General features: G+C 42.1%; 1 protein-coding gene across 1 annotated transcript; it reads left to right on the top strand.

Moving 5' to 3' along the window:
- Positions 1-226: 226 nt before the first annotated feature.
- Positions 227-25,472, top strand: LOC104566323 (CDC42 small effector protein 2). Its single transcript, XM_088538259.1, has 4 exons — positions 227-550; positions 20,163-20,264; positions 24,946-25,063; positions 25,252-25,472. The coding sequence occupies exons 1-3, from the start codon at positions 497-499 to the stop codon at positions 25,042-25,044; spliced, it is 255 nt and encodes an 84-aa protein (XP_088394385.1). The 5' UTR covers positions 227-496; the 3' UTR covers positions 25,045-25,063; positions 25,252-25,472.
- The last annotated feature ends 275 nt before the right edge of the window (positions 25,473-25,747 follow it).

Below are 25,747 nucleotides of genomic sequence, written 5' to 3'. Positions count from 1 at the left end.
ATAAGACAGAAGTTAGAGATAGAAACTGAACTCGTGTAAACTTCTGTTATATGCTATTTTCAGCTGTCACCGTAGAAGTAAGCACGTGACTTGTTTGCTAGTGTCTCTCTACGCTGTAGTTGGAGATGCCATCAAGAAATCACTGGTGTGGGTGGATGCCTGCAAGTGTGAGATGCTGTATCTTCTTTCTTTCTGATGTAATGCGGTTCTCTGTTTTCAGGTTCACGTAACGCTAGAGTCCAAAGGCGCATGCATAACACTTCCATGGTGCTGGGACCAACCTTCTCAAGGAAGACTCTGAAATACTATTTTTTTTATCTTCACCCTGCTCATCCTGGGAGTGACCTGTCTTTGGAGAAAAGTTCAGCGGAGGAAAAAGACTTTCATGTTGGAACAGTTATAATTGAATTTATTTGAAGAACTTTCATGCCCTCAGACCCTTCTGCAGAGATCGAGTCCTGCTCTTCATTGGTGTTTGCACTTCAGACTGTAAACAATGAGTGAGTTCTGGTTGTGTTTCAACTGCTGTATTGCAGAACAGCCTCAGCCTGTAAGTATGAACATTGGCACTATTTTGTTTGTGCATAATTAGCTGCATTGTTCACTTTTTCTGATATTGTTTTAGCTTTCTAAATTAGTGTGGTTGGATTAAGCTCAGTGAGAATTAAGAAATTGCCTACCATTTTGGTTTAGCTGGGACAGAAAAATGTCTGTTCTACACTGGTATCATGTAGATATTTTCTTATCCTTAATCTTAAATCTATGAAGTGTCTTTGAAAAAGAGCCTTTATATTTTTGAGTTGTAGAGAGGGAGAAAGGGGAGGGTGAGGAGGGACCAAAACTGTTATTCTAAAATCTGCCAAAAAGCAGGTGGAAATCTGGAAATGCAATGACTTCTGGTATTAAGGACAATCTTCAGGTGTGGCTGGGTAATGCTGATGAAAGGAAATATTTTTTGTTGAGAAACATAGGGTGAAATGTAGTCCTCCACCTTTCTTAGCATTTGCTTTCAGCCTTAATAATTTTGGTGATGTGTCATAAAACTTCGAGAGGGTGAAAGGACGCATCCATGCCACAAATATTCCTTTTTCTAGGATTTGGAATGACTGTAGTGTGACTGAGCACATACTGAACAACTTGATAAAAGATAAATTCAAAGCATTAGATGAAAGAAGACTACAAAAGTACAAAAATGTTCCTGCAGTTCATACACCCGAAAAAAGTAGCTTTAGAGTGTGTTTTTTGGGCCCAGTGCTGTTGAGAGAAAATCTGCCCACTGTCTAGGGGGAATTAATCAGGAATTTGATTAAAACCTGAGAAAAAGTCATTGTATCGAGTGCAGCATCTAGAACAAGATAAATGCATGCATGGAAGGGCCAGGCATCTCCCAAAAGCATGTGGAAACAAGCTCAGTGACTGCTGAAGGATATAAGAGTATCCTAAAGTGAACAGTGCAAGCTCAAATTACATGCTAATTTGGGGGGCAAAGATACTGCTACTTACCTTTTGATACAAGACAGTAAGGGGAAACATGTACACTTGCAAAAAAGCTACTTCTCCGTGCCCTGCTGTCAACTGAATTTGTCAATTGATCTAGTTGCTGAGGAGAAACTGTCTTCTGTCCAGTTGCATCTCTTCCATATGCCTTCTTTCACCCTACCTTGTGCATCTTGGCTTTTTTCATGGCCTGACTGACAGTGTGGCAGCTCTCACTTAGAAGCTCAGTCCTTACATGAAGTGTGCTGTCTCTGTCAGAGGACTAATATGGCCTTGTAGAAACGCTAGTAACCAGTCTCTCAAAATAAAGACCTTGAAAGCAGGAAACTATTTAATCTGCTGCTTATTCTGTCCCATGCTGAAAATGTTTCTTTGGTAGGTTTTGGGGTTTTGTTTTGGTTTGTTTTTTTTTTAAAAAAAAAAAAAAAAAAAAAAAAAAACTTGGGATTCTCTGAAGCATGTTTCCCTCCCCAGCTACTTCCTAGTTTGTATGTTCCCAAGTGAGAATATTTTAACTTTGCCCGATCCCTTTGATGGAGCTCAATAAGGGTTTTGACTTCCAGCTGTTACGAGTTGGTATGTGGTTACTGAGTAGATTGGGAAATGATTTGGGACTAGATAGGGATTTGTCTCCTAACTTTAAACAAAGAAGTTGAGTACTTCTTTGCTGGTATAGTCCTGCATTTCATAATCCACTTGGGTTCTAGTGAAGCAGTGTTGGCCAGTGGTTTAGAGCAGAGGGGCAGAGCTCATCTCCTCCCTGTGTACAGTGGGAAATGCTTAGCAGAGGCTGCCTCTTACCCCCGCTTTGCTTTCCCCCTTCTGTGGGATGGGGGGGGGAGTGGCAAAGAACTTTGGAGTTTCCCTTTGCTAAAAGAAATTGTGATCTCTGAAATCTGCCTACCTATTTAAAATCTGAAAATGCTTCTGATGGACAATGAGCTGGACTCAGATGGGAATTTGTGGCAGGAGCATAAAACAGTGTCCTCCTGTCCTCAGGTTGCCATAAACACCAGTGAAAGTCTTGTCCCCCTGAAACCCCTGCAGCCGTGCTGGCGACTTTGCAAGCAGATTTTTGCAACTCAACCCCCTCCCTTATTTGAGAGGATGGTCAGTGTTGTTACCCTTGCTTTAAAGTTGGGAAAGTGAATACGGGCTTCTTAGAGCTGCATGCTAATTGAATGTCCTGGGCTTTAGACCCTCCAATCTTCAGTGAGCAAAGGACAGAAAAATTGATTGGGGGCATTTAGGATGTTGTGGGAGGTGGGGGGGAGGGAAAGAATCAGACAAAAATTTGAATAAAATGTAAGAACAGGCTTAGGATTAATGAACAGATGATAATTAGGTGATTACCCTGGATGATAGACTTTTAGAGATGATATTACTTCAGAGGTTTCAAAAAGATGATTGTATAAACTAATTATTAATCTTTACCTCATAATGTGTATTTGCATAAAACTTACATTGGGGGTACTTTATCAGTTTTGGGAACTGGAGAACTGATGCTATTAGGAATTAAATCCTCTAAAGAAAGCATACTTGGTTCTGTTGAACAGGGAACTAAAGTTGTCTTTTAAGGGAGTGTATGACTTATGGAAGGAAATTACCTTTTATGATTCATAAAGTTCCTGTGAACATAGGGAGCTTCCAAGCCAAACCCACTCCAGGTAAAGTTCTTGAAAGGCCATAATAAAATTAATACAGGACTTGATGTTGTTTAACCATTTGCTTGGAATAAATCTTGTTTTAAATATAGCTTGCTGTACTCCAATTCTTTTGAGATGTTTAATTCCTGGACACTGAGTTGATTATTAAATAATAGGCCAGTGTTCAAATGGGAAAATAAATCCCTCTAGGCACGTATTCCAAGCAAATTTGTTAGAATATGAATGCATGTTGCATAGATGTGCATGCACTCATGTATATTGGATTGTATGTGTTTGTGGCAACAGCTGGGCAGTGCTGAACTTGTGAAGAGCAAAAGAAAAACCAGCACAAGAAGAGGCATGCTGATGTGCAGAATAGTAAGCAAAGGAGCCTACGGGGCCTTTTGTTCTCCAGGGGAAAATATCAAATGCATGCTTTCTTTTTGTAACATCAGAATTGTGCTTTGAAAATGAAATGCCTCTTCAGTTTGTAATGCAAAGAAAGGAAGCTTTGGGGGAGGGAGGGGTTAAAAAAAAAGCACTAAAATCTTTGTACTTCAGAGAATAAGGAAAAGGGACTTACAGTGAGAGAGAAGTAGTAAGGGTGCTCAATTACTGCTTTTAAAACTGTGTATTAAAACCTGAGGCTAGGGTGGATATAAAATGGATTTCTGTATGGCCCTAGCCCTAAAGAAATAAAAGCTATAGACACATCCCTCTGGTCAGCGAGATTGAATTGCTTTGTTGAATTCAGATTAAAATGGCAACGTTTCCATCAGAAATGGAGAGGGATGTTTCTACACAGAGAAAACAGTCAAGAGGAAATAGCATCTGCTCATTTTAATGCATGCACATCCCCATTAAAAGGTGGCAACAAACTGACTGGTGTGTGAAGTTGGCTACATGCAAAGATAGCTATGGTAGCAGAGCTAGTGCTCTATAGAACTTGTGTGTTTCCTTGTGTTTTTTTTTTTTTTCTTTTTTTTTTTGTTGTTGTGAAGGATGTATTTTGGGTGGTGGATTATTCTTTGGGATTTTCTTTATATTTTTGTGGAAGGATCTGCTGAATTTTAGCATCAAGTAAGTAGAGTCTAATCAGCTTTTTTCCTATCTAAAAAGATGTGTTAACAGGCAGAAGGACTTTATGAGGTGCGTAATAGTTCTGTGAAATTACTGCCTTGTAACATCTGCAGCAATGTTTTACAAACATGAGGGTGTCCTGATTATACTTTGAAGACAGTAAGCTTGGTCTCATAGTAGGCTACTGGGATCAGTGTTTCATTTGGCTGAAATGCTATGCTGCGGTATTTTTGTTGCTCTCTCCCTCTGAACTTGAGACCAGTGTAAATATGTATGTCTATTTAGTCTGTTTGATGCAAGCCCTTCACACTCTTTGAACTATCATATTTTTTTCTAATAGGAGAAGTGATCAAGCACTTACTTATGATACCTTAAATTGCGTAACAACTTATAATGCGAGCTTACCGAATCAGGAACATATCTTGGTGAGGAAGAAAGAAAAATTATAAAGAGAACAAGAGGATTTGGTTTGGTTTAAGTATCCTGTTATTTTTTTTCCTGTAATAAGACAAGATTTCTCCTTTGAAGCTTATTCTGAAATATGAGTCTAAAACCTGTTTAACCATATAGTCATTTGTTGCTCAATAAAATGTACATCTAAGGATCGCATTTTACAAGGAACAGCCTATTAAAATAAGGAAAACTTGCAGTTGCCTGGTCTACAAAGTGAGTCCAGGTTCAGAGAGTCAAGCAGAGTCCTTTTTCCGCACTGGCACAGTAAGTTTTCTACAAGTAATCCCTTTGCTTCAGCTCATTGGAATTTAGTAAATAATTCAGTCATGGCCAAGAAGGAATAGCATTTGACTTGGGCTCTGAGCTATGCTGACTCTGCAGGCATTGCAGGGGTGAATATCACTAACCACTTATTTCTTCTGACCAAACTCAGCAGGAATGCTGCACACAATGTTAAATGCTGCCCAGAGAGGTTGTGGAGTGTCCTTCCTTGGAGATCTTCAAAACCTGCCTAGATGCGACCCTGTGCTCTAGGTGCCCCTGCTTGAGCAGGGGGTTGGACTAGATGATCTCTAGAGGTCCCTTCCCACCTAAACCATTCTGTGATTCTGTGAAACATAGAATCATGGAATCATTATGGTTGGAAAAGACCTTCAAGATCATCGAGTCCAACCGTAAGCCCTTCAACACCATGCCTGTAAAACCATAGAATCATAGAATGCTTAAGGTTAGAAGGGACCTCTAGAGGTCATCTAGTCCAACCCCTCTGCACACGCAGGGTCACCTAGACCATGGGGCACAGGACTGCATCCAAGCGGGTTTTGAAGATCTCCAGAGAAGGAGACTCCACAACCTCTCTGGGCAACCCGTTCCAGTGCTCTGTCACCCTCACTGTCAATAAATTTTTCCTTAAGTTCCTGTGGAACTTTTGGTGCTTCAGTTTCTGTCTGTTTCCTCTAGTTCTGTCGGCGGCCACCACTGAAAAGAGGCCAGCACCATCCTCCTCACTGCCTCCCTTGAGGTACTTGTAGACACTGATTAGATCCCCTCTCAGCCTTCTCTTCTCCAGGCTGAACAGGCCCAGCTCCCTCAGCCTCTCCTCATAGGGCAGATGTTCCAGGCCCCTGATCATCCTTGTAGCCCTGCGCTGGACTCTCTCCAGCAGCTCCACATGCCTCTTGTACTGTGGAGCCATGTCCCTAAGGGCCTCATCTACACGTTTCTTGAACACTGCCAGGGATGGTGACTCCACCGCTTCCCTGACCAGCCTGTTCCAATGCTTGACTACTCTTTCCGCATATAAATTCTTCCTGATATCTAACCTGAACCTCCCCTGGCGCAACTTGAGGCCATTTCCTCTTGTCCTATCTTTACTTATTCTGGAGAAGAGATCGGCCTCTGCCTCACTCCAGCCTCCTTTCAGGTAGTTGTAGAAAGCAATAAGGTCTCCCCTGAGCCTCCTCTTCTCCAGACTAAACAACCCCAGCTCCCTCAGCCGCTCCTCATAAGGTCTGTGCTCCAGCCCCTTCACCAGCTTTGTTGCCCTCCTTTGGACACTCTCCAGCACCTCGATGTCTTTCTTGCAGCGAGGGGCCCAAAACTGAACACGGTATTCGAGGCGCGGCCTCACCAGGGCTGAGTACAGGGGGACGATCACTTCCCTGGTCCTGCTGGCTACGCTGTTCCTGATATAAGCCAGGAGGCCGTTGGCCTTCTTGGCCACCTGGGCACACTGCTGCCTCATGTTCAGCCGGCTGTCGACCAGCACCCCCAGATCCTTTTCTGCTGCGCAGCTCTCTAGCCACTCTGCCCCAAGCCTGTAGCGCTGCATGGGGTTGTTGTGACCGAAGTGCAGGACCCGGCCCTTGGTCACGTTGAACCTCACACAATTGGCCTCGGCCCATAGATCCAGCCTGTCCAGATCCCTCTGCAGAGCCTTCCTACCCTCCAGCAGATCAACTCTTCCTCCCAGCTTGGTGTCCTCTGCAAATTTGCTGAGGGTGCACTCAAGCCCCTCATCCAGATCGTCGATAAAGATATTAAAGAGGACCAGCCCCAACACTGACCCCTGGGGAACACCGCTCGTGACCGGTTGCCAGCTGGATTTAACTCCATTCACCACCCCTCTCTGGGCCCAGCCATCCAGCCAGTTCTTCGCCCAGCAAAGAGTACACCTGTCTAAGCCATGAGCTGCCAGCTTCTCCAGGAGAAGGCAGTGGGAGACTGGGCCAAAGGCCTTTCTGAAGTCTAAGCACACCACATCCACAGCCTTTCCCTCATCCACTAGGTGGGTCACCTGGTCATAGAAGGAGCTCAGGTCGGTGAGGCAGGACCTGCCTTTCATGAACCCATGTTGGCTGGGCCTGATCCCCTGGTTGTCGCACACATGCTGTGTAATCACCCTCAAGATGATCTGCTCCATAACTTTCCCCGATACCCAGGTCAGGCGGACAGGCCTGTAGGTCCCCGCATCCTCCATCTGACCCTTCTTGTAGATGGGTGTCACATTGGCCAGTCTCCAGTTGTCTGGGACCTCCCGTGTTGACCAGGACTGCTGATGATAGACAATGGAGAGCGGCTTGGCGAGCACTTCCACCAGCTCCCTCAGAACCCGCAGGTGGATCCCACCCGGTCCCATAGACTTGTGGGTGTCCAAACATGCTGTAGTGCATGCTGTTACGGGCCCCCAGCTAGACAAAACAACCGTATCTAAGTTTTCAATTGCACTTCTCCAAGTTTATTTGTTGCAGTTACTTTAAACAAAAGTGTCCAGTATTATGCCATCTCTGATAGCATGCATGAGAGCATTCTGAAAATGAAGTCTTCAGGAAAATGGAATTGGGAAATACACAAAGCTGGATAGATAATTCGGGATGGATTTCTCAAAACTTTTTCATAATAATTTCAAAGGAGTCTAGTGAGTGCCCCTTTCCCCTTATTGACTTAATTTTTTAATTTTTATTTATTATTTTTTTTTAGGTTTTCAGCTGGAAAACAAAACCCTTTTGTGCTGTCCTTAGAGGGGAAAGATAAGTGCCTACCCCTTTTTGCTTTTTAAAAAAGCATTTGATTCATAAAACATGCATATTGTCTTGAACATTCAAATAATCTTTAAGCTGCATTTAACATTTAAATTTTAGGGAATAGATGTTTAAAATAGTCTTGAATGATGTCACGGAGAGACTTAGAATCGCTTCTGAAGCTGTAAGGTTCCTATTTTTACATAAAAGCATCAGGAACCTGAACCAAGCATACATTGCTTTTTATAAAAATGTTTTATAAGCTTCTGAAAAGCTGAATCAACTTCCTTCTTTTCAAGAGAGTTTTTAACATAGCTCCTGAAAATAATTTAAGACAAAGGAAGGTGAGGGAATTGCCAGATGCTTAAAATAGTCGGATTCCTTCACTGTTATCTTCCAGTTATCCAACCTTTGGGGTCTTTTAGGGAAGATAACTTATAAATCAGCTGTTCTTTCTAGGAAGAGGAACTGCTATCATATGAGGAGTCATTTGTGGATGGCTGTCAAATGACAGAAACTTTGTACATAGATACCTTTAGGGGACGAGGGTAGAGATGAAAAATTACTGGAATAGAAAAGAAGAAACAGGGAGGGCTCTTGAGAAGTATGCTATCGATGACAGATAGTTACCTGAAGAATTGAACAAGTTCCCTTTAATGTGTGAGCTAAACCCATTTCTTAAGACCTTCCAACGTGGCAGAAAAGCAATGGGGAAACTTTGGGTACTGTCCCCAACATAGGGAAGTGGGAAGTCTTGTGGAGGCAGGGCGGTCGCGCTTCACTAAAATTTGCAAACCCCAACTGACTAAAGATCTGATATGCTGGCACACTTGATAAGGGACCAAAAATCATCTTGCTGATGGTGCAAAGGGCAGATACTCTTATGGATCTCACCTAAAGGCTCTAGAAGGATCCCCTCATAAGGATGACCATGACACAGTGACGTATGTCTCCCCTAAGTGTATAAAGGACAGATTCTAGTACTGACAAGTTGGTCAGGCATCCATCTCAATCCCTGTTCAACTCCTCCGACTGGACCATGAGGATCCCTCCCCTCCCCTTACCTGGGATGCTGGGCTAAGGTCACTCCTTATAAGGTTGAGAGTCCCTGCGCATTCAAGGAGAAGAAATTTGCTAGCATTTGTCAACTCCTTGCAAGGCTGAGAGCCCCGTGTACACTGAGAATGAAGAAACGCTATAGCATTTTACTGGGACAAGCAGTGCACTCCATTTAGTTGCACTAATTGCTATTTGCTAATTGATAAGCCCATCCCTATAACAATCGCACCAGCTAAAGGTGGATGTTGTTATCACAAAGATCTTGGGCCTTGGACTGGTGAATAAAATCAACTAACTAAAGCCCAGTAGTTGTTGCCCCTCCGGATTATTTTACTGTCTCCTTTAAAGAGCTAACAGGACAACCATCCTCATATAATGGAATATTGTGTAAACAGATCAAAAACACACGCTTAAGAAGACTGAAGAACATGGGGATGTGCTGAATTTGCTAAAAACAAAGGATCTGTTGGACATGCCAGCCATGAATGCTACAGCAGGAGGTTTTTGTTTAGAAAACAGATTAATTTGCTGAAAATTTGTACTTGCAATTAGACTGAAAGATCTGATGAAATAGGCTCTTTTTAGGGTTTTTATTTGCCTCATTACCTCTTTGTATAGATACAGAGCTGCTAATTCCTTTGCCTCTGAGTTCACAAGGCTATCAGATACTCAATTTATTACATTATGAGTAATTGTAACTGCTTAAATCATTTAAAACTTTTCTCTTTTCAATCCTTTGTCTCTGTTTCCTAACTTTTCTTTAGCTATGAGAGAGTCTGGTAGAAAAAAAAAATCGGTAGAAAACTCAATGCTAGATAAATGTGCTGCTAACCTACTACTAATTTCTGTTGCAAAAGAAGTGCCATGAAAACCTATTCTGATTTCCTCTTGCTTCTATTCTGATGAAACTGTATTTAGTAAGAAAGTATTTTGCAGTCAGTGGAGATCACAGAGCTGGCCTGAAAAACGCTGTGTTGGACTTTAACTCCCACACGTTACTGTTTTGGAATAAGCTTATCACCAAAATATGGTGATTTGGCAAGAGTGGATGGCATTTTATCTTGCAGATTATCTTTCTTGTGCTTCTTTATGTGCTTCTTGTGTATGGTAGACCTCTTTAGATAAAGCGTTTGAACCTGAAAAGGCTAGTTCTTCATCCTGGCTGCTTTGGGGGAGAAAGTGAACCCTTGCAGTTCAATATAGTCAGCATCGCTTTTCTTGTAGGAATACTTTGTGGTTGAAAAGTTAAGTTATATATTAAAACTCTGAACATATGCTACTGCCTGATTGGAATTGCAACATGACAGTGAGTGGTGTCTTTTTAATATATACCAATATTTTATAAATGTGAGTGCATATATATGTGTATATGTTTAACATATGTTTAAATAATACCCACAGATTTCTAGGATCTCTCTTTAGGGAGAAAAGCATGGAGATAAGCATCCTAAGGGCACAATGCATGAAAGACAAATACAAGGGACCCCCTGGTCCTGTAGCCTCTCTGTGTGGGATTCAGTGGAAGGTGCTCCAAGGCTGTTTCAGCAGGTTGTGATGGTGCAGTAGTAGGAACTCAGGCACATCATTTGGCCCAGGGCTTGTCTGCAGAGGTAGAGCCCATGCCTCACTGCTGAACACTGTGCTGTGAGGATGGGTAGAGCTGCACAGTGTGTTACGTTGGTGGAAACAGCCACCCTGAGCATGTCAGACATTTTTGGGAGCAGAACAGCATATATGTAGGAGGACACCAAGCCACTTCTATGGGGTGATCTGATACTTCCTATTCCAAGCAAGTACCTAACCCTTCCTGTGTATTAATGTGTGTAGGATCAGTTGGGTGACCCCGCACAGGGACTCCTTTGCTTTCACTGGTAGTGTTTTCTCTCAAGAGCAGATAGGAAGGGTAGGAAAGATCAAAGAAGAAGACAATCAAGAAGTCAAGGTGGTGTTTTTTTGTTGTTGTTTGTTTTTTGGTTGGTTGATTGGCTTTCGTTGTTGTTGTGTGTTTGTTTTTCTCCCTCCTTTCCCACTTCCAGTTTCTCTTCTAACTATAAATTCTCTATTTTCAAACAACTGACTATCTTGACTTTGATTAAATCATTTTCTTAGTTTTATATCTTACTCAGATTTATCTTTGGTTAACACTGCTTTTGAAGTTTTAGATTAGGTCTTGAATACAAAGCTAGCAAACAGCTCTGATTCAACAGGGATGCATATCATTGAAAAGCGATCTATTAAAGCTTATCTTCAGGGAGAAGCTATGAAATACATATCTTGATTAGTGTGGATGATCCCAGCGAGTAAATTAACAGATTAGAACAGCTTGTTTTTTGCCTTGAGTTGGTGTAAACTAACACTGGAAGGGATGACATCAGATATCCTCAACACTAGAAAGTGTTGCCATTTGAGGGCTATTTGTGAAGGAAGGTCAAATAAAAACGCAATAGCTCGGAGCTTCCACCTAAATCTCTATCTGATGGTTCCTATTTCAAAAAGAGTTTAGCAAATTGCATACTTGTCTAGCGCTATTCTGATAGCCCATGCTATTGGGTTCATGAGCTACTCACCCTGAAAGCAAATGCACTAGGTGTACAGGAGCATATCCTTTGTTTGAATTTTTCACTTCCCAGGAGAGTGGTAGTTGTAGCAGTTGTAATGGGATATTTTTTGAGGAGAGTTTGTTATTTGGATTTTTTTTAATATAAAAGTTGCATTATATCTCTAAATCGTAGTGTGGCAAAGGATTAGAACATGTGGTTAAGGATCCAACTTATTAGGATTCATTATGTTTAAATTGCCCTGCTGTTATTTAAAAGCTAGGCTTGCAAAGAGCTATAGTGGAAAGTAAATTGCTTCTTAATGCATTAAAGGATGCATTAAAGCTGTTGACTGAGAGGACAGCAGCTATGAGCAGTCTGAAAAACTGGCCCTCCTGTTTTGGAGGCAATTTTAAAAGCTGTGCACTTTTCTATTATTCATGATTTAGGGTGGTGATCAGCGGTGCAGAGTCTAGTTGGAGGCCTGTAGCTAGCGGTGTCCCCCAGGGGTCAGTCCTTGGTCCAGTCCTGTTCAATTTATTCATCAATGACCTGGATGAAGGCACAGAGTGCTCCCTCAGCAAGTTTGCTGATGACACGAAAATGGGAGGAGTAGCTGATACCCCAGAGGGCTGCGCTGCCATCCAGAGGGACCTGGACAGACTGGACAACTGGGCGGTGAAAAACCTCATGCAATTCAACAAGGCCAAGTGCAAGGTTCTGCACCTGGGGAGGAATAACCCCAGACACCAGTACAGGCTGGGGACTGACCTTCTGGAGAGCAGCTCTGCAGAAAGGGACCTGGGTGTCATGGTGGACGACAAGTTGACCATGAGGCAGCAGTGTGCCCTCGTGGCCAAGAAGGCCAATGGGATCATAGAATCATAGAATCATAGAATGCTTAGGGTTGGAAGGGACCTCTAGAGATCATCTAGTCCAACCCCCCTGCATACACAGGGACACCTAGAGCACGTGGCACAGGACTGCGTCCAAGCGGGTTTTGAAGATCTCCAGAGAAGGAGACTCCACAACCTCTCTGGGCAGCCTGTTCCAGTGCTCTGTCACCCTCACTGTTAAGAAATTTTTCCTTAAGTTCCTATGTAATTTTTGGTGTTTCAGTAAGAAGAGCGTCTCCAGCAGGTCGAGGGAGGTGATCCTGCCCCTCTACTCAGCCCTGGTGAGGCCACATCTGGAGTATTGTGTCCAGTTCTGGGCCCCACAGTACAAGAGGGATGTGGAGCTGCTGGAGAGAGTCCAGCACAGGGCTACAAGGATGATCAGGGGCCTGGAACATCTGCCCTATGAGGAGAGGCTGAGGGAGCTGGGCCTGTTCAGCCTGGAGAAGAGAAGGCTGAGAGGGGATCTAATCAGTGTCTACAAGTACCTCAAGGGAGGGAGTGAGGAGGATGGTGCTGGCCTCTTTTCAGTGGTGGCCACCGACAGAACTAGAAGTAATGGCCACAAACTGAAGCATCAAAAGTTCCACATGAACTTAAGGAAAAATTTCTTGACAGTGAGGGTGACAGAGCACTGGAACAGGTTGCCAAGAGAGGTTGTGGAGTCTCCTTCTCTGGAGATCTTCAAAACCCGCTTGGATGCAGTCCTGTGCCCCATGGTCTAGGTGACCCTGCGTGTGCAGGGGGGTTGGACTAGATGACCTCTAGAGGTCCCTTCCAACCCTAAGCATTCTATGATTCTATGATTTCCTGGGCATCCTCCTGGTTTGTAAAGAGCAAACTTTTTTGGTGGTAATAAACATGCATGGTTGTTCTTTGACCACCTAGTTCTGTGAAGGAGCCCTTTACAGCATCCAGCTGGATCATTCACATCTCTGTTCACTGCGACTAGTTTCCCAGGAGGGAGATGGCAAGTAAATTTATTAAGTCTTGAACCAGGCTTCAAAGAAGAATTACATGTTCTTGAGCTGCCCCCTTGCCAAAAATGATAAGCCTGTTTTATGAGAGTAGTCATATAAGAAAAGGATTTTTTTTTGTCTTAGCTAAGCTCCTGAGCCTAGTGAGTACTGCTGACTCAAAGCAGTCCTGTCTGGCAAACATGCATAAGCCTCATGCTGTTGGGATACACAAATCTAAGATGTAATAGTGTGGATGCCTTGGTTTCTGTGCTCTGTATTCCTTTCAAGGGCTGATTAAATTTTAAAAAATAAGTTTAGCAGGGATTAAAGGAAAAACTGATAGAAGACTGGAAAATGAATCTTGAGAAGCTGACTTTTTACTGTGCTTCAGATTAGGTGCCAAAGCATGAGGGTTTTTTCCTGCTTATATATCAAGGCTTATTGATGTTAAAATGCAATAGATGTTTCTTATCCTTTTATTCAGAAAGGAAGATTGTAAAGTACAGGGATTGTGCCTCAATAAATGGCGCTCTTTAGCTTTTCTGCATGCATGCCTTTGTGGCCAGCTTGCAAGTTTTATATTGAAATATCTTAACGGGGAAGCCAAAATTACAAATTGTCATGAAGAATAATAGGGATAATCTTGCAGAGTAAGCAGAAATAAAGACAAGGATGGACCAGAGTTCCTCTTCTCTAGGCAATTAGATAGAAAAACAAAGAAAGAACTGACAGAAAATGAAGTTATAGCATCATTGTATGTAATGTATGTATTTATGATTTTATATATGGATTGTTTCATGTTGATTTGGTTCTGGCTGGAAACCTGATGTGCTGGATCAGACTAGATCAGATCAGCATGCTATTTCCTTTCCAACTTAGTTAACTATACTTTTATTTTATTTTTTTTTCTCCAAACAGAGGTAAATAGTAAATTGAGGAGGAATGCCTGGATGCACAATATGTGTGCCAAAACCATATATATATGGAAGCATACTCAATGAAAAATTCTGCAGTTGTAAAGTTTTGGTAAATATTATCAAAGTATCCATTGACAAATAAATTTTATCCTTGTCTTATTTTTGTTTATGTGAATGAAGAATATTCTCCTAAATAAAAAAGCAGTAAACCTCACTATATCTGCATTAGTTTTGACCATTATTCTTTAAAATTAACTTTCAACATTTGTGACTCAAATACAAAAGTTTGTTAGTTTTAATGGAAACTGCAGCTCCAGTCTGTCCCTGATACTAATTTGTCACTAGCATAGATATGGTCCATTCTTTCCCTTCAGTAGACTCATGTCGATGGCTCTTCTGCTACTTAGTTTCTTACAGTTTACTTTAAGTTACTGCAGTCTTTAGATATAAAAAGCCAGGACAACCTATAGAGCATTGCTGTGAGAGGAGAAGAGTTGTCAGCATTTCTTGTGTGTATAAAGTGGAGATACAATGATATGGAATGATGGAGGGGAAAAGTGGCATGCGGAGGAATTTTAATACAGAAGCATTGTTTGCAATATGGGAATAATTTGTGCTCTTTGAATTTCTTCTGTTTCTACTATGTATCACTTTATGCTTAGAAATCGTGTTCTTGATCTGCATCTGAAATACTACTCTTTTGAGAGTTGACAAGGGCCTTTGTAGAGCTGAGATAGAGGCTTCTGCAATTAAAATTGCCATTGGCTTGTGGAGCAAGTTAGATCCTTTGAAGTGGTGTGCATCAATTATATTTCATTCAGACTGGGATTTAGGATGTGTACTTTATTGATATTTTACACAAATCTGGTGTAGATTAAGCACACAAATCTGGTGTAGATTAAGCAAAACATGCTTTTCTGCCAGTTAAACTGGTGAAATTAAAGCTGGAGGAATATATCATGCCCAAGGTTTTGACTCGGAGATTTCTTTGCTTTTGATCCCCTGGGTATATAGGTTACTACTTAAAGTGATTTTTGGTGATATCTTTGTATGCTTCTTTTTTTTTCTGTGTTTGATTTCACTTTTGATTTCTCCTTTTAACAGCTTCCAGAAAAATAACTTTTAGCCTGCTAGGGTCTAAATGATATAATTCAAATCTTCTGTGATATGTTTGAGACCTGAATACATTTTGAAGGAAAAATTTCAAAAATGTTAATATATATATATATAAATATAAATACACACACGCACATACATATACACACACATGCACAGGTAGATAAATGAATGGGACTATGTATGTGAGTACTGTGGCCACCACTATGCAAAGGCTTGAGCTAGAGAAGTGCAACCTAACGTCTGTACATTTTTTTTTTTAAGTTTTGATCTGGAATCAGTGGCAATTATTTGTTGAAAGAAACAGATTTCGGTTTCGAGTTTCTAACAGTAAGTAGCTTTTTAAACTATGAAAGATCTTTTTAAATAAAATGCTGGTAATTTTGCTAATTGGTAGGTTGAGTATACCATGTAATTTAATTTTCTTAAGCCTTATCAAAAGTTTCAAAACTTTATAGGGTTAAAAATAATTTCCAGGGGATGCAAATCTTGGTGGCTTTCTGAATCCTGATCTTAAACTTCAAAAGAGACAGTAGCCTGTGTGGGCACAAAAGATCATTCATGGCTTAAGAATAGAAGAGACATCAAGTCTTGTCTGCATTACTATGGTAACTGAAATGTGATATGGTTTCAGCACAGCTGCCGTATGTGTGCAAAACCCAGCTCCTGAGCTGGGTCCTCAAAATGCTTCCACTCTCCTCCCACACTTTATCTTACCTGTCCTGTTGATTACAGAAAGCTTATTCTTTTTGTTGGGTAAAGATGAGTTGGTGTGTCCTTTGGCATCCAAATTCTTTAGAATCTGTGAAGAGAACAAACTGAGGAAGGCCATTAAATAATATGTTTATATTCCACCCCCAGGATCCCATACCAAAGATAACAGACATTTAACAAGTTAGATAAGATTAAGGTGCTGATTTTCCCCACACACCCTCAAGAAAAGATCCACAATAAACACAGATACAGGAAATCAGGATTTCCTTGTGGTTAGGTTATCTGAGTAGGGACTTAATAGTGTTCTGCCAGAACACTACCCTTACTTCTACCCTTACTTTAAAACAAGCCTAAAGATAGTTGTCTAACGAGATAGTAGCTATCTTGTTAAAGGAGATGGTAAAACAATCCAGAGAGGCAACAACCACTGGGATTTAGTAAGTTGATTTTATTCACCAGCTCAAGATCTTTTTGATGACAACATCCACCATTAACTGGTGCAATTGTTATGGGGATGGGCGTATCAACTAGTAAACAGAAATTAGCAATTAGCACAACGGAGTACACTGCTTGTCCCAAAAAGAAATAAAAATAAAAAGCTAAAATAATATGAAATAAATATATTGCTATAGCATTACTTCACCATGAATATACAGAGGCCTCTCAACCTTGCAAGGAGTTGAAAATATATACACTAGCATTTCTACACCCTGAATATACAGGGGCCTCTCAACCTTATAAGGAGCTGCAAATGAGCATCCTGAATGTACAAGGGACTCTCAACCTCACAAGGAGTTACCTTAGCCCAGTGTCCCAGGTTAAGGGGAATGGAGGGAAACTCACGTCATGGTCCAGCCGGAGGAGTTGGTCAGGTGTCGTTCCCAATCCCTGCTCAACTTATCACTGCTAGATTCTGTCTTAAAAGACAGAGAAAGGGTATAAATACCCTTAGGGAAGGGGTACATGACTCTGCTATGGTCATTCTTACAAGGCACTTTTTCCAAAATCTTATCCATAAGAGCATCTGTTTTTTTTTTTTTTTTTTTTTTTTTACTGTCATCTTGATGGGTCTTGGTGCTTGCAAACACTGATAATGCAAGCACATCTTATCCAGTTTGCTACTGTTGTAGTCTTTAGGGAAGCAAGACCACCCTGCCTTCACAAGATTTCCCACTTCCCTATCTTGCTGCTGGGGGCAGTACCCATCCTTTCCCTTCCCTTATCATATCTCTGCCACATCATCAAAGTACAATTCAGCAGTGTTATTGTTAACTCTTTACTCGCCCATCAATAGTATAAATGCTCAGTGGTATGTTAAATCCTTTGTGCTAGCATCATATACGTGGGAAGTGGTGTAGCTGTTGCAGTTTGAAAAGGGAGAGGGGGCTAATTTGGTAAGAGATGAATCCGCTTGCGTTCCAGCCGATCCTCAGAGGTTAGAGGGACTGAGGTTGGCTGGACTCATCTCTTAATAGGGATACCAAATACTGTGATAGCTATAGGCCTGACTCTGGCAGTACCGAATCCACCAACAGTGTTGACTATAGGTCTGATCACCTTCAAAACAAGTAGTCGAGTTCACGAATAGCATGATTTATTCAAATGTAACATTTACAAAGCAGATTTCAGATGTCAGTACAGGGAATTCTCTACTACAGCATGGGATTCTTAGCTAGCTCTGATGTACAAATGCACAATCATTACTCACCCCAGAAGGTGGGACAGGGCTCTCAGTCTCGAGGAGTCTCCTCAGGCAGCATCCTGACCCAAGGGGAGAAAAGGAGTTCAGCCTGTCAACTGATCTAGAAGTTATGATGGAATCTTCCCTCCAAATCTCCCATCCTTAGTTCACCTTTTATATTTTATATTTTTACATTTAGGGAGGAGCTTAAGTGACTGTAGTCATCCCTACTTTTGTTATTGATTGGTGAAAAAGTCTCTCGCTTTCATTTAAAGGTATAGTCAATCGAAAATCTAGAGCGCATGCTCAGTGAGGATTGGTCGTACCTCAGAGGTGGGTGACTTTGGGGATGGAGGTGTTTTGACATTATAATGAGCTTATAATGAGCAAAGTTCAAGCAACGTTCATCCGAAAGGAGTGATTTGCCACCCTTGGATGTTGTCTACCTTGACTTTAGCAAGGCTTTCGACACCATCTCCCATAACATCCTCATCGGAAAGCTCAGGAAGTGTGGACTGGACGAGTAGACAGTGAGGTAGATTGAGGACTGGCTGGATGGCAGAGCTCAGAGGGTGGTGATCAATGGGGCCGAGTCTGGTTGGAGGCCTGTGGCCAGTGCTGTTCCCCAGGGGTTGGTACTGGGCCCGGCGCTCTTCAACTTGTTCATCAGCGTAGAGCGACAAAGATGATTTAGGGACTGGAGCATCTATCTTATGAGGAAAGTCTAAAGCGAGCTGGGCCTGTTTAGTCTGGAGAAGGGAAGGCTGAGAGGAGATTTGATCAATATATTCAAGTACCTGAGGGGTGATTGTAGGGAGGATGGGGCTAGGATCTTCTCTGTGGTGGCCGGTGACAGGACGAGGGGTAACGGGTGTAAGTTGGAACATAGGAAGTTCCATCTCCACATGAGGAAGAACTTCTTTCCTATGAGGGTGACAGAGCCTTGGCACAGGCTGCCCAGAGAGGCTGTGGAGTCTCCTTCTCTGGAGGTCTTCAAAACCCACCTGGATGCCACCCTGTACCACGTGCTCTAGGTGTCCCTGCTGGAGCAGGGGGCTTGAGCTAGATGATCTCTCGAGGTCCCTTCCAACCTTAACCATTCTGTAACTCTGTGATTCTGTGATACCTTATCACCTGCTTCCCTGATGATATCTCCCTCCCTTATTGAATCTAGTTTAAAGCCCTATCAATGAACCCTGCTAGCTCATGACCAGGGACCCTCTTCCCCTTTTGGGAAAGATGAATCCCATCTGATGCCAGCATGCCTGGTGCCATGTAATGCTTCCTGTTGCCAGAAAAAACAAAGATGTGGCAATGACAGCAGGCACGGAGCCACGTGTTAATGGACTTTATCCTCTTGTTTCTTTCTATATTGCTGCCAGCACCGGGGAGAATGGAAGAAAAGATGACCTATATGCCCGAGTTCCTGGTTGTCTGACCCAAATTGCTGTATTTTATTTGGTTGATCTTGTCAAATCTGTAGAGAATTCACTAATATTTTTGGCATGGGACAGGTCATTTGGTTCAGCTATCTCTAGGTGAGCAGTTTTGCCTCCCCCTTCTCCACCCCACCCTTTGGCTGTTAAATATTGATGCAGTAAGGTACTGAAGCCTCCTGAAACTAGCTTTAGCAATAGGGAAAGGATATAGGAAAGGACTAAAAGTTATATATTCTCATAGCTGTGTGCTCTGAGTCATAAAGATTCATCTGCAGCTGTATTTTAAAAGAAGTGAGTCTCCTCGCGAGGTATGTATCTTCCTGTCTGAGTCTGCGTGGTCCTAAGATCTTGTTGCAAGCTAGAAGGGGAGATATCTCTAAAAAAGAGACTGAGCAGACTTTATCACAGTGGGAAGCTTTTAACTGAGCTTAAGTGGCTTCTTAGCTATTACACTGTATTTTCTTTCCCCTACCAAGTTATTTTTGCTGAGAGGCATAATGCACAGGAATCGGAGTATTTTTAGCATGTAATCTGGCATCCTGCCTTAATATCACACTCTACCCCATGCAGCTTGCACGCTTACAACCATGCAAAGTGCAAGCTATCTGCGTATGCAGGCTCCAGGAGAAATATGGCTGGGACTAAATTTGGTGAAATGCAAGGAATTGTTTTGCAGATTAGTGAAGAACATCTCTAGAAATAAGGACATAAGGTCTCTTGGTGTCATTGCAAAGTGACACAAATGCTCGACTAGTGCTCTTTGATTCTTGTTTCAAATAATTAACCCTCAAATCTGATTTACCACATCATGTTTAAATACAGAAGTTACTGTATGAAACATTGTAGATATTAATACCCATGTAGTAAGGTTATTTATGAATATTTCGTTGGCCTAAATGTTAGGAACGATCTCAGTGCTGGTCTAATGATCTGCTGCTGATCTTCCAAATAAGAACTAAGTACTATATTTCTAATGTCTCAGTTCACCTGAAAACCTTGCACTCTGCCTTTCAATTCTATGAAAACAGTCTATGATGTACAAAATATCATAGTGTTAACAGTTAACTTAATTATACTTGTAATGCATATTGCTTTTGTCTTCTTAAATTAACCTCACAGTTCAGACAGTTTCTTCACCTTCCTTTCAGAAAAGACGACAGCGGATTGACCAAAGCATGATCGGAGAGCCAACAAACTTTGTCCACACAGCTCATGTAGGATCAGGAGACCTGTTCAGTGGAATGAATTCTGTAAGTGTGAGCAGATGAAAAATATATTATCTTAGGCAGGAATGTTTTATATGAATGCTGTGGCTGGAGCAATTAGTTGAAGGAATGATTCTCCACTGAGTTTATAAGCATTTCTGTAAAGCTTAAGAAGAACTTGTCAGTGTCTTAAGTGCAAACCTTAACCACTTGCATTCAAGACTGTGGAATGTCATATAAAAATCCTGTATTTATTGACAATACGTAGTATTTGCTGTATAAACTGTATAGGCTATTGGTAGAGTACTTAAAAAAATCAGATAGCATTTGTCAACTAAAATTGAGTATACTTCAAAATGTGTTAAGAGTTTTTTAAAATGAAACATTTCTTTAAAGCATCTTATAATTCAGCTTAAAGCATCTTGTAATTATGCTTAATGTTTTAAGCATTTTTAGTGTAGCTTATTTAAAACTCTCTACCTTTTCTTAGTTCATGGTTCATACAAATATTTTTGTTCCTCCTTGTTGAGGTTTTCTATACTTCATTAACCCTGCTTGTGATGTGAATTATTTCCAGAGCAAGCAGTGCTGATGTTACAGGCAGGGCTTTGGAGCTTCCTATAGGTGATAGGAGCTATAAATGTTTTTATATCTTTGAAAGTGAAAAATAACAGCCAAGACAAGATATCGAAAGGGAGCTTATGAGGACAGATTGCTTTTGTGTACTTAGTATTTTCTGTGAAATGTCAATCCGTTTTCAAGGTCAGATTTATTTTATTAATATATGATCTAAGAACATGATGGTGTATAGATAATGAGTTAAAAATGCCACTTGATCTTTATAATCCCCTTTAAAGGGGGAAAAATGGTGTGGAGACAGTAGATTTTGGTAAAGGGGAAGAAGGACTTCTGTCGGAGGCAGCAGAACAAAGAGCAGAGCTGTAAAGTCAGTCAGTCATACTGTAGGCAAGTGATGTCACTTCTAGCTTCCAAGAATCTAATTTGATTTCATGACAGCTTACTGAAATCAGGAAAAAAACCTTTCGAAACTCAGTAGTTACTGTGAAAGAGCAAAACCTTGCAAATCTGTTGTAGCAACCAAAATAAGTCCCCCCGCTGTCATCCCCCTCCCCCCACAAAAAAAAAAGAAAATAACATAATGTTTTGCAAGTGATCTCTAGTAAAGCATCTGTAAATGTTAAATAGACAAACACAACTTCAGCTTGATAAAATTCAATTAAAACTCATTATCTCTTAATGCAATATTACGTTAATATTTAAACCATCATATAAAATGCTGCTGCTGGACCTAGTACTAACAAGCAGAGACGGTCTAGTTGGAAATGTGAAGGTTGGGAGCATTCTCGGCTGCAGTGACCATCAGATGTTGGAATTTAAGATCCTGCGGGGAGGAAGTTGGGCAAGAAGTAGGATTGCAACCCTGGACTTCAAGAGAGCTAACTTTGACCTCTTCAGGGAGCTCCCTGGAGGAATCAGTGACTTGGATGAGGGGACAGAGGGCACCCTCAGCAAGTCTGCAGATGACACCAAACTGGGAGGAGTGGCCGACACTCCCGAGGGCTGTGCTGCCATTCAGAGGGACCTGGACAGGTTGGAGAGTTGGGCAGAGAGGAACCTCATGAGGTTCAACAAGGACAAGTGCAGGGTCCTGCACCTGGGGAGGAAGAACCCCAGGCACCAGTACAGATTAGGGGTTGACCTGCTGGAAAGCAGCTCCATGGAGAGGGATTTGGGAGTCCTGGTGGACAACAAGTTAACCATGAGACAGCAATGTGCCCTTGTGGCCAAGAAGGCCAATGGGATCCTGGCCTGCATCAGGAGGAGTGATGTCAGGAGGTCGAGGATCCTTCCCCTCTCCTCAGCTCTGGTGAGGCCACACCTGGAGTATTGGGTGCAGTTCTGGACTCCCCAGGACAAGAAGGACATTGAGCTTCTAGAGAGTGTCCAGCAGAGAGCCACAAAGATGATTAAGGGACTGGAGCATCTCTCTTATGAGGAAAGACTAAGCAAGCTGGGCCTGTTTGGTCTGGAGAAGAGAAGGCTGAGAGAAGATTTGATCAACATGTTCAAGTACCTGAGGGGTGATTGTAGGGAGGCCAGGCTCTTCTCCGTGGTGGCCAGTGACAGGACGAGGGGTAACGGGTGTAAGCTGAAACACAGGCAGTTCCACCTCCATGTGAGGAAGAACTTCTTTCCTGTGAGGGTGACAGAGCCCTGGAACAGGCTGCCCAGAGAGGCTGTGGAGTCTCCTTCTCTGGAGATCTTCAAATGCCGCCTGGATGCCACCCTGTGCCATGCGCTCTAGGTGTCCCTGCTGGAGCAGAGGAGTTGGACTAGATGACATTCTGTGGTTCTGTCTACCTGTAGGTTAAATATTTTCTGAAATAGACTGATTACCCTCAAAGTACTGTTATCCAAAGACCAACAGAAGATGCTGTGATGATCAGAGTGGTAAAACAGAAATGTTTTCAAACGTATCCTGTGAAAGTGATTGCGCTCTGCCTCCACCTTTCCTTGCTAGCTTTGTGGTCTCTGGTGCCAGACCCACTAGAGCACTGGCTCTGAACAGGTCTCCCTGGAGAGGAATTTAAACATCACCTATAGCTTTACCCCAGCTATATTAGTTGAGCAAAGCACCAAGCTAGAAGATCGCTTTACCCTGTGCTGTGTAAGGACATAAAAAGACTCAGGTCTCTTGCAATGCAATGTGCTATCAAAGGTAAAGACCCTAAAACAGGAGTTTTTCACGTTAATTTTCACATTGGTTTAACATGCAGGAAAGATAGGTGCCAATTTTTTGTGGCAAGGAGGGGGATTCTTTTCCTGTGGAGGTCTGCTTAGAGGAGTGTACTGGGTTTTGTCTTTGCATACAGGGGAAAATATCATGCAAGCCACTCATAGAGGTAGCCCCCTCACTGTTTTAGGGACTTTTTTTTTAGGGATGTTTTGAGATGTTTCTTAATACAAGTCCCATTTCAGAAGCTGTACCTTTAAATGCATATGTTACTTCATGCTGATTTGTGTATGTGTTATGTATGCTCTTGGATGTAAACAAAAAAAAAAGCCAAACGTTTCAAATCGGAGTTGTCTTCCCACAGGCACTAGGGGATGATTATTTTGATTCATGCAGCACAAGAAAACTGTGCTTCTTTTTTATTGAAAAAAGCAATGAAAGCTGGGGGGGTGTCTTTGTGCCTTTGTTTGTATCAGCCTAAAAATTCAAATAAATTATTTCCAGAGAAGTTGATAGACGGAGTATAATTTAAAAAATAAATGCCCTGCTGATTAAAGGAATAGTATCAATTAAGGAGAAAAAAAAGTTTATTCTACTAAAAAGACAAATAACCCAAAAACCAGCAAATTTCCCTATCCCAGAGACAACTTTTCAGTTTATAAAGCCTTTTTGTTTTATATGTTCCAAAATTGACCATACATTGCAGATACTATCCAGATGCTTCCAACATTCTCTCTTATATTTTTTTTAATTTATTGTTGATGTTAACTGCTTTATTGTACTTAGCAAAGGCTGGTTCCCATATAGCCAACTAAATTACAGCTTCTCAGATGGAGTGTAGCTGGAAGCTAGGAAGAGATCTGATTAATTTTCTTGCATAAGCAAGCAGCAGTGAAAGCCTGAATTAGCCAGTTTTCTTTGGGGGAGAGGGAAAACTTCTGCATCAGCATCAGTCCCTCCCTCTCTCCTGCTGAGCTGCTGGCAGAGCTGACCCTTCCAGTGGGCTGGCTCCACTGATGTCCTCATGCGAAAGTAATGTAAGAACCTAAACAGAGAGAGTGTGCTGGAAAACCAAACCAGGCCAGACACCAAAACCCCAGGCAAGAAGACATCATGGTTGTCTGATAGCTACACGTCTCATTTGTCTTGTTTTGTTTTGTTTTCATAGAATCATAGAATGCTTAAGGTTGGAAGGGACCTCTAGAGGTCATCTAGTCCAACCCCCCTGCACACGCAGGGTCACCTAGAGCACGTGGCGCAGGACTGCATCCAAGCAGGTTTTGAAGATCTCCAGAGAAGGAGACTCCACAACCTCTCTGGGCAGCCTGTTCCAGCGCTCCGTCACCCTCACTGTTAAAAAATTTTTCCTTATGCTCCTGTGGAACTTTTGGTGCTTCAGTTTGTGGCCATTACCTCTAGTTCTGTCGGTGGCCACCATTGAAAAGAGGCCAGCACCATCCTCCTCACTGCCTCCCTTGAGGTACTTGTAGACCCTGATCAGGTCATAGAATCATAGAATCATAGAATGCTTAGGGTTGGAAGGGACCTCTAGAGATCATCTAGTCCAACCCCCCTGCATACGCAGGGACACCTAAAGCACGTGGCAGAGGACTGCATCCAAGCGGGTTTTGAAGATCTCCAGAGAAGGAGACTCCACAACCTCTCTGGGCAGCCTGTTCCAGTGCTCTGTCACCCTCACTGTTAAGAAATTTTTCCTTAAGTTCCTATGGAATTTTTGGTGTTTCAGTTTCCGGCCATTTCCTCTAGTCCTATCAGTGGCCACCACTGAAAAGAGACCATGACCGTCCTCTGCACTCCCTCCCTTGAGGTACTTATAGACACTGATTAGATCCCCTCTCAGCCTTCTCTTCTCCAGGCTGAACAGGCCCAGCTCTCTCAGTCTTTCCTCATTTGTTTGTTTGTTTTTGTTTTTCTTTTCTCTGATGCCCTTTCCCTTGTGTCTCCATGCAGGCAAGCTCTATTCAGAACCAAATGCAGTCCAAGGGGGGCTATGGAGGCAGCATGCCTGCAAATGTTCAGATGCAGCTTATAGATACAAAGGCAGGATAACCTTGGGGAAACCTTTCCAGTAAGTATGGCTCGCTTGCTTTTTAGGCACTGGCATAATAGTAAGGAAGAAGGTGCTGCCGCATGTTGGAATAAGCTCCCTATCAATAGCTGCATCCTTACGATGCACTATTTCAAAATGTGTTTCTGGGTAGAAGGTTTGGTATCAAAGCATTCAAAATTCAGTTTAACACGTTTTCTGTGTTGCAGGTTTATGTGAGTTCCTGTGTCCCCTCTTTGCCTTGGTGACTGCTTTCTGTGTTCATGACAAGAGAGAAGTGATGGCTCGTTATTCATCTGATGTGATTACTCCAGTGAAAAGTTTCTGTTCTGCTCTGATGATGGCATTTCTCAGATTGGTCCTACCGTGCCTTTCAGTGGCATGCTCACATTGGCCTCTACCAGCCCTACAGACGTAGAGCTGTTTAAGATCGTTGTGTTGGGTTTTTTTGGTTGTTTGGTTTTTTGGTTGTTTTTGTTTTCACATTAACTGTAGCTTCCCTCACCCTTCTCACAAATACGAATGCACAGCATTCAGGTGCTCTTTATTCTCTGCTCAAGTAAGTTAGAATTGATTAAGTTTCCATTAATATTTTTAATCTCTCATTGTTCATATACATTGTTCATATACAGGCACCAAGTCATGCTTGTCTCCGAAAGAGGGCTTGTAACTTAGCTGCTTCAGAGTTATGTCTTTTTTTTTTTT

Source organism: Tinamus guttatus, unplaced genomic scaffold (assembly GCF_059628265.1).
Source record: "Tinamus guttatus ecotype Peru unplaced genomic scaffold, ASM5962826v1 Tinamus_guttatus_pri_ptg000949l, whole genome shotgun sequence".
NCBI lineage: Eukaryota > Metazoa > Chordata > Aves > Tinamiformes > Tinamidae > Tinamus > Tinamus guttatus.
The sequence above is the reverse complement of the archived record's forward strand: the minus strand, read 5'-3'. Positions and strand labels throughout refer to the sequence as shown.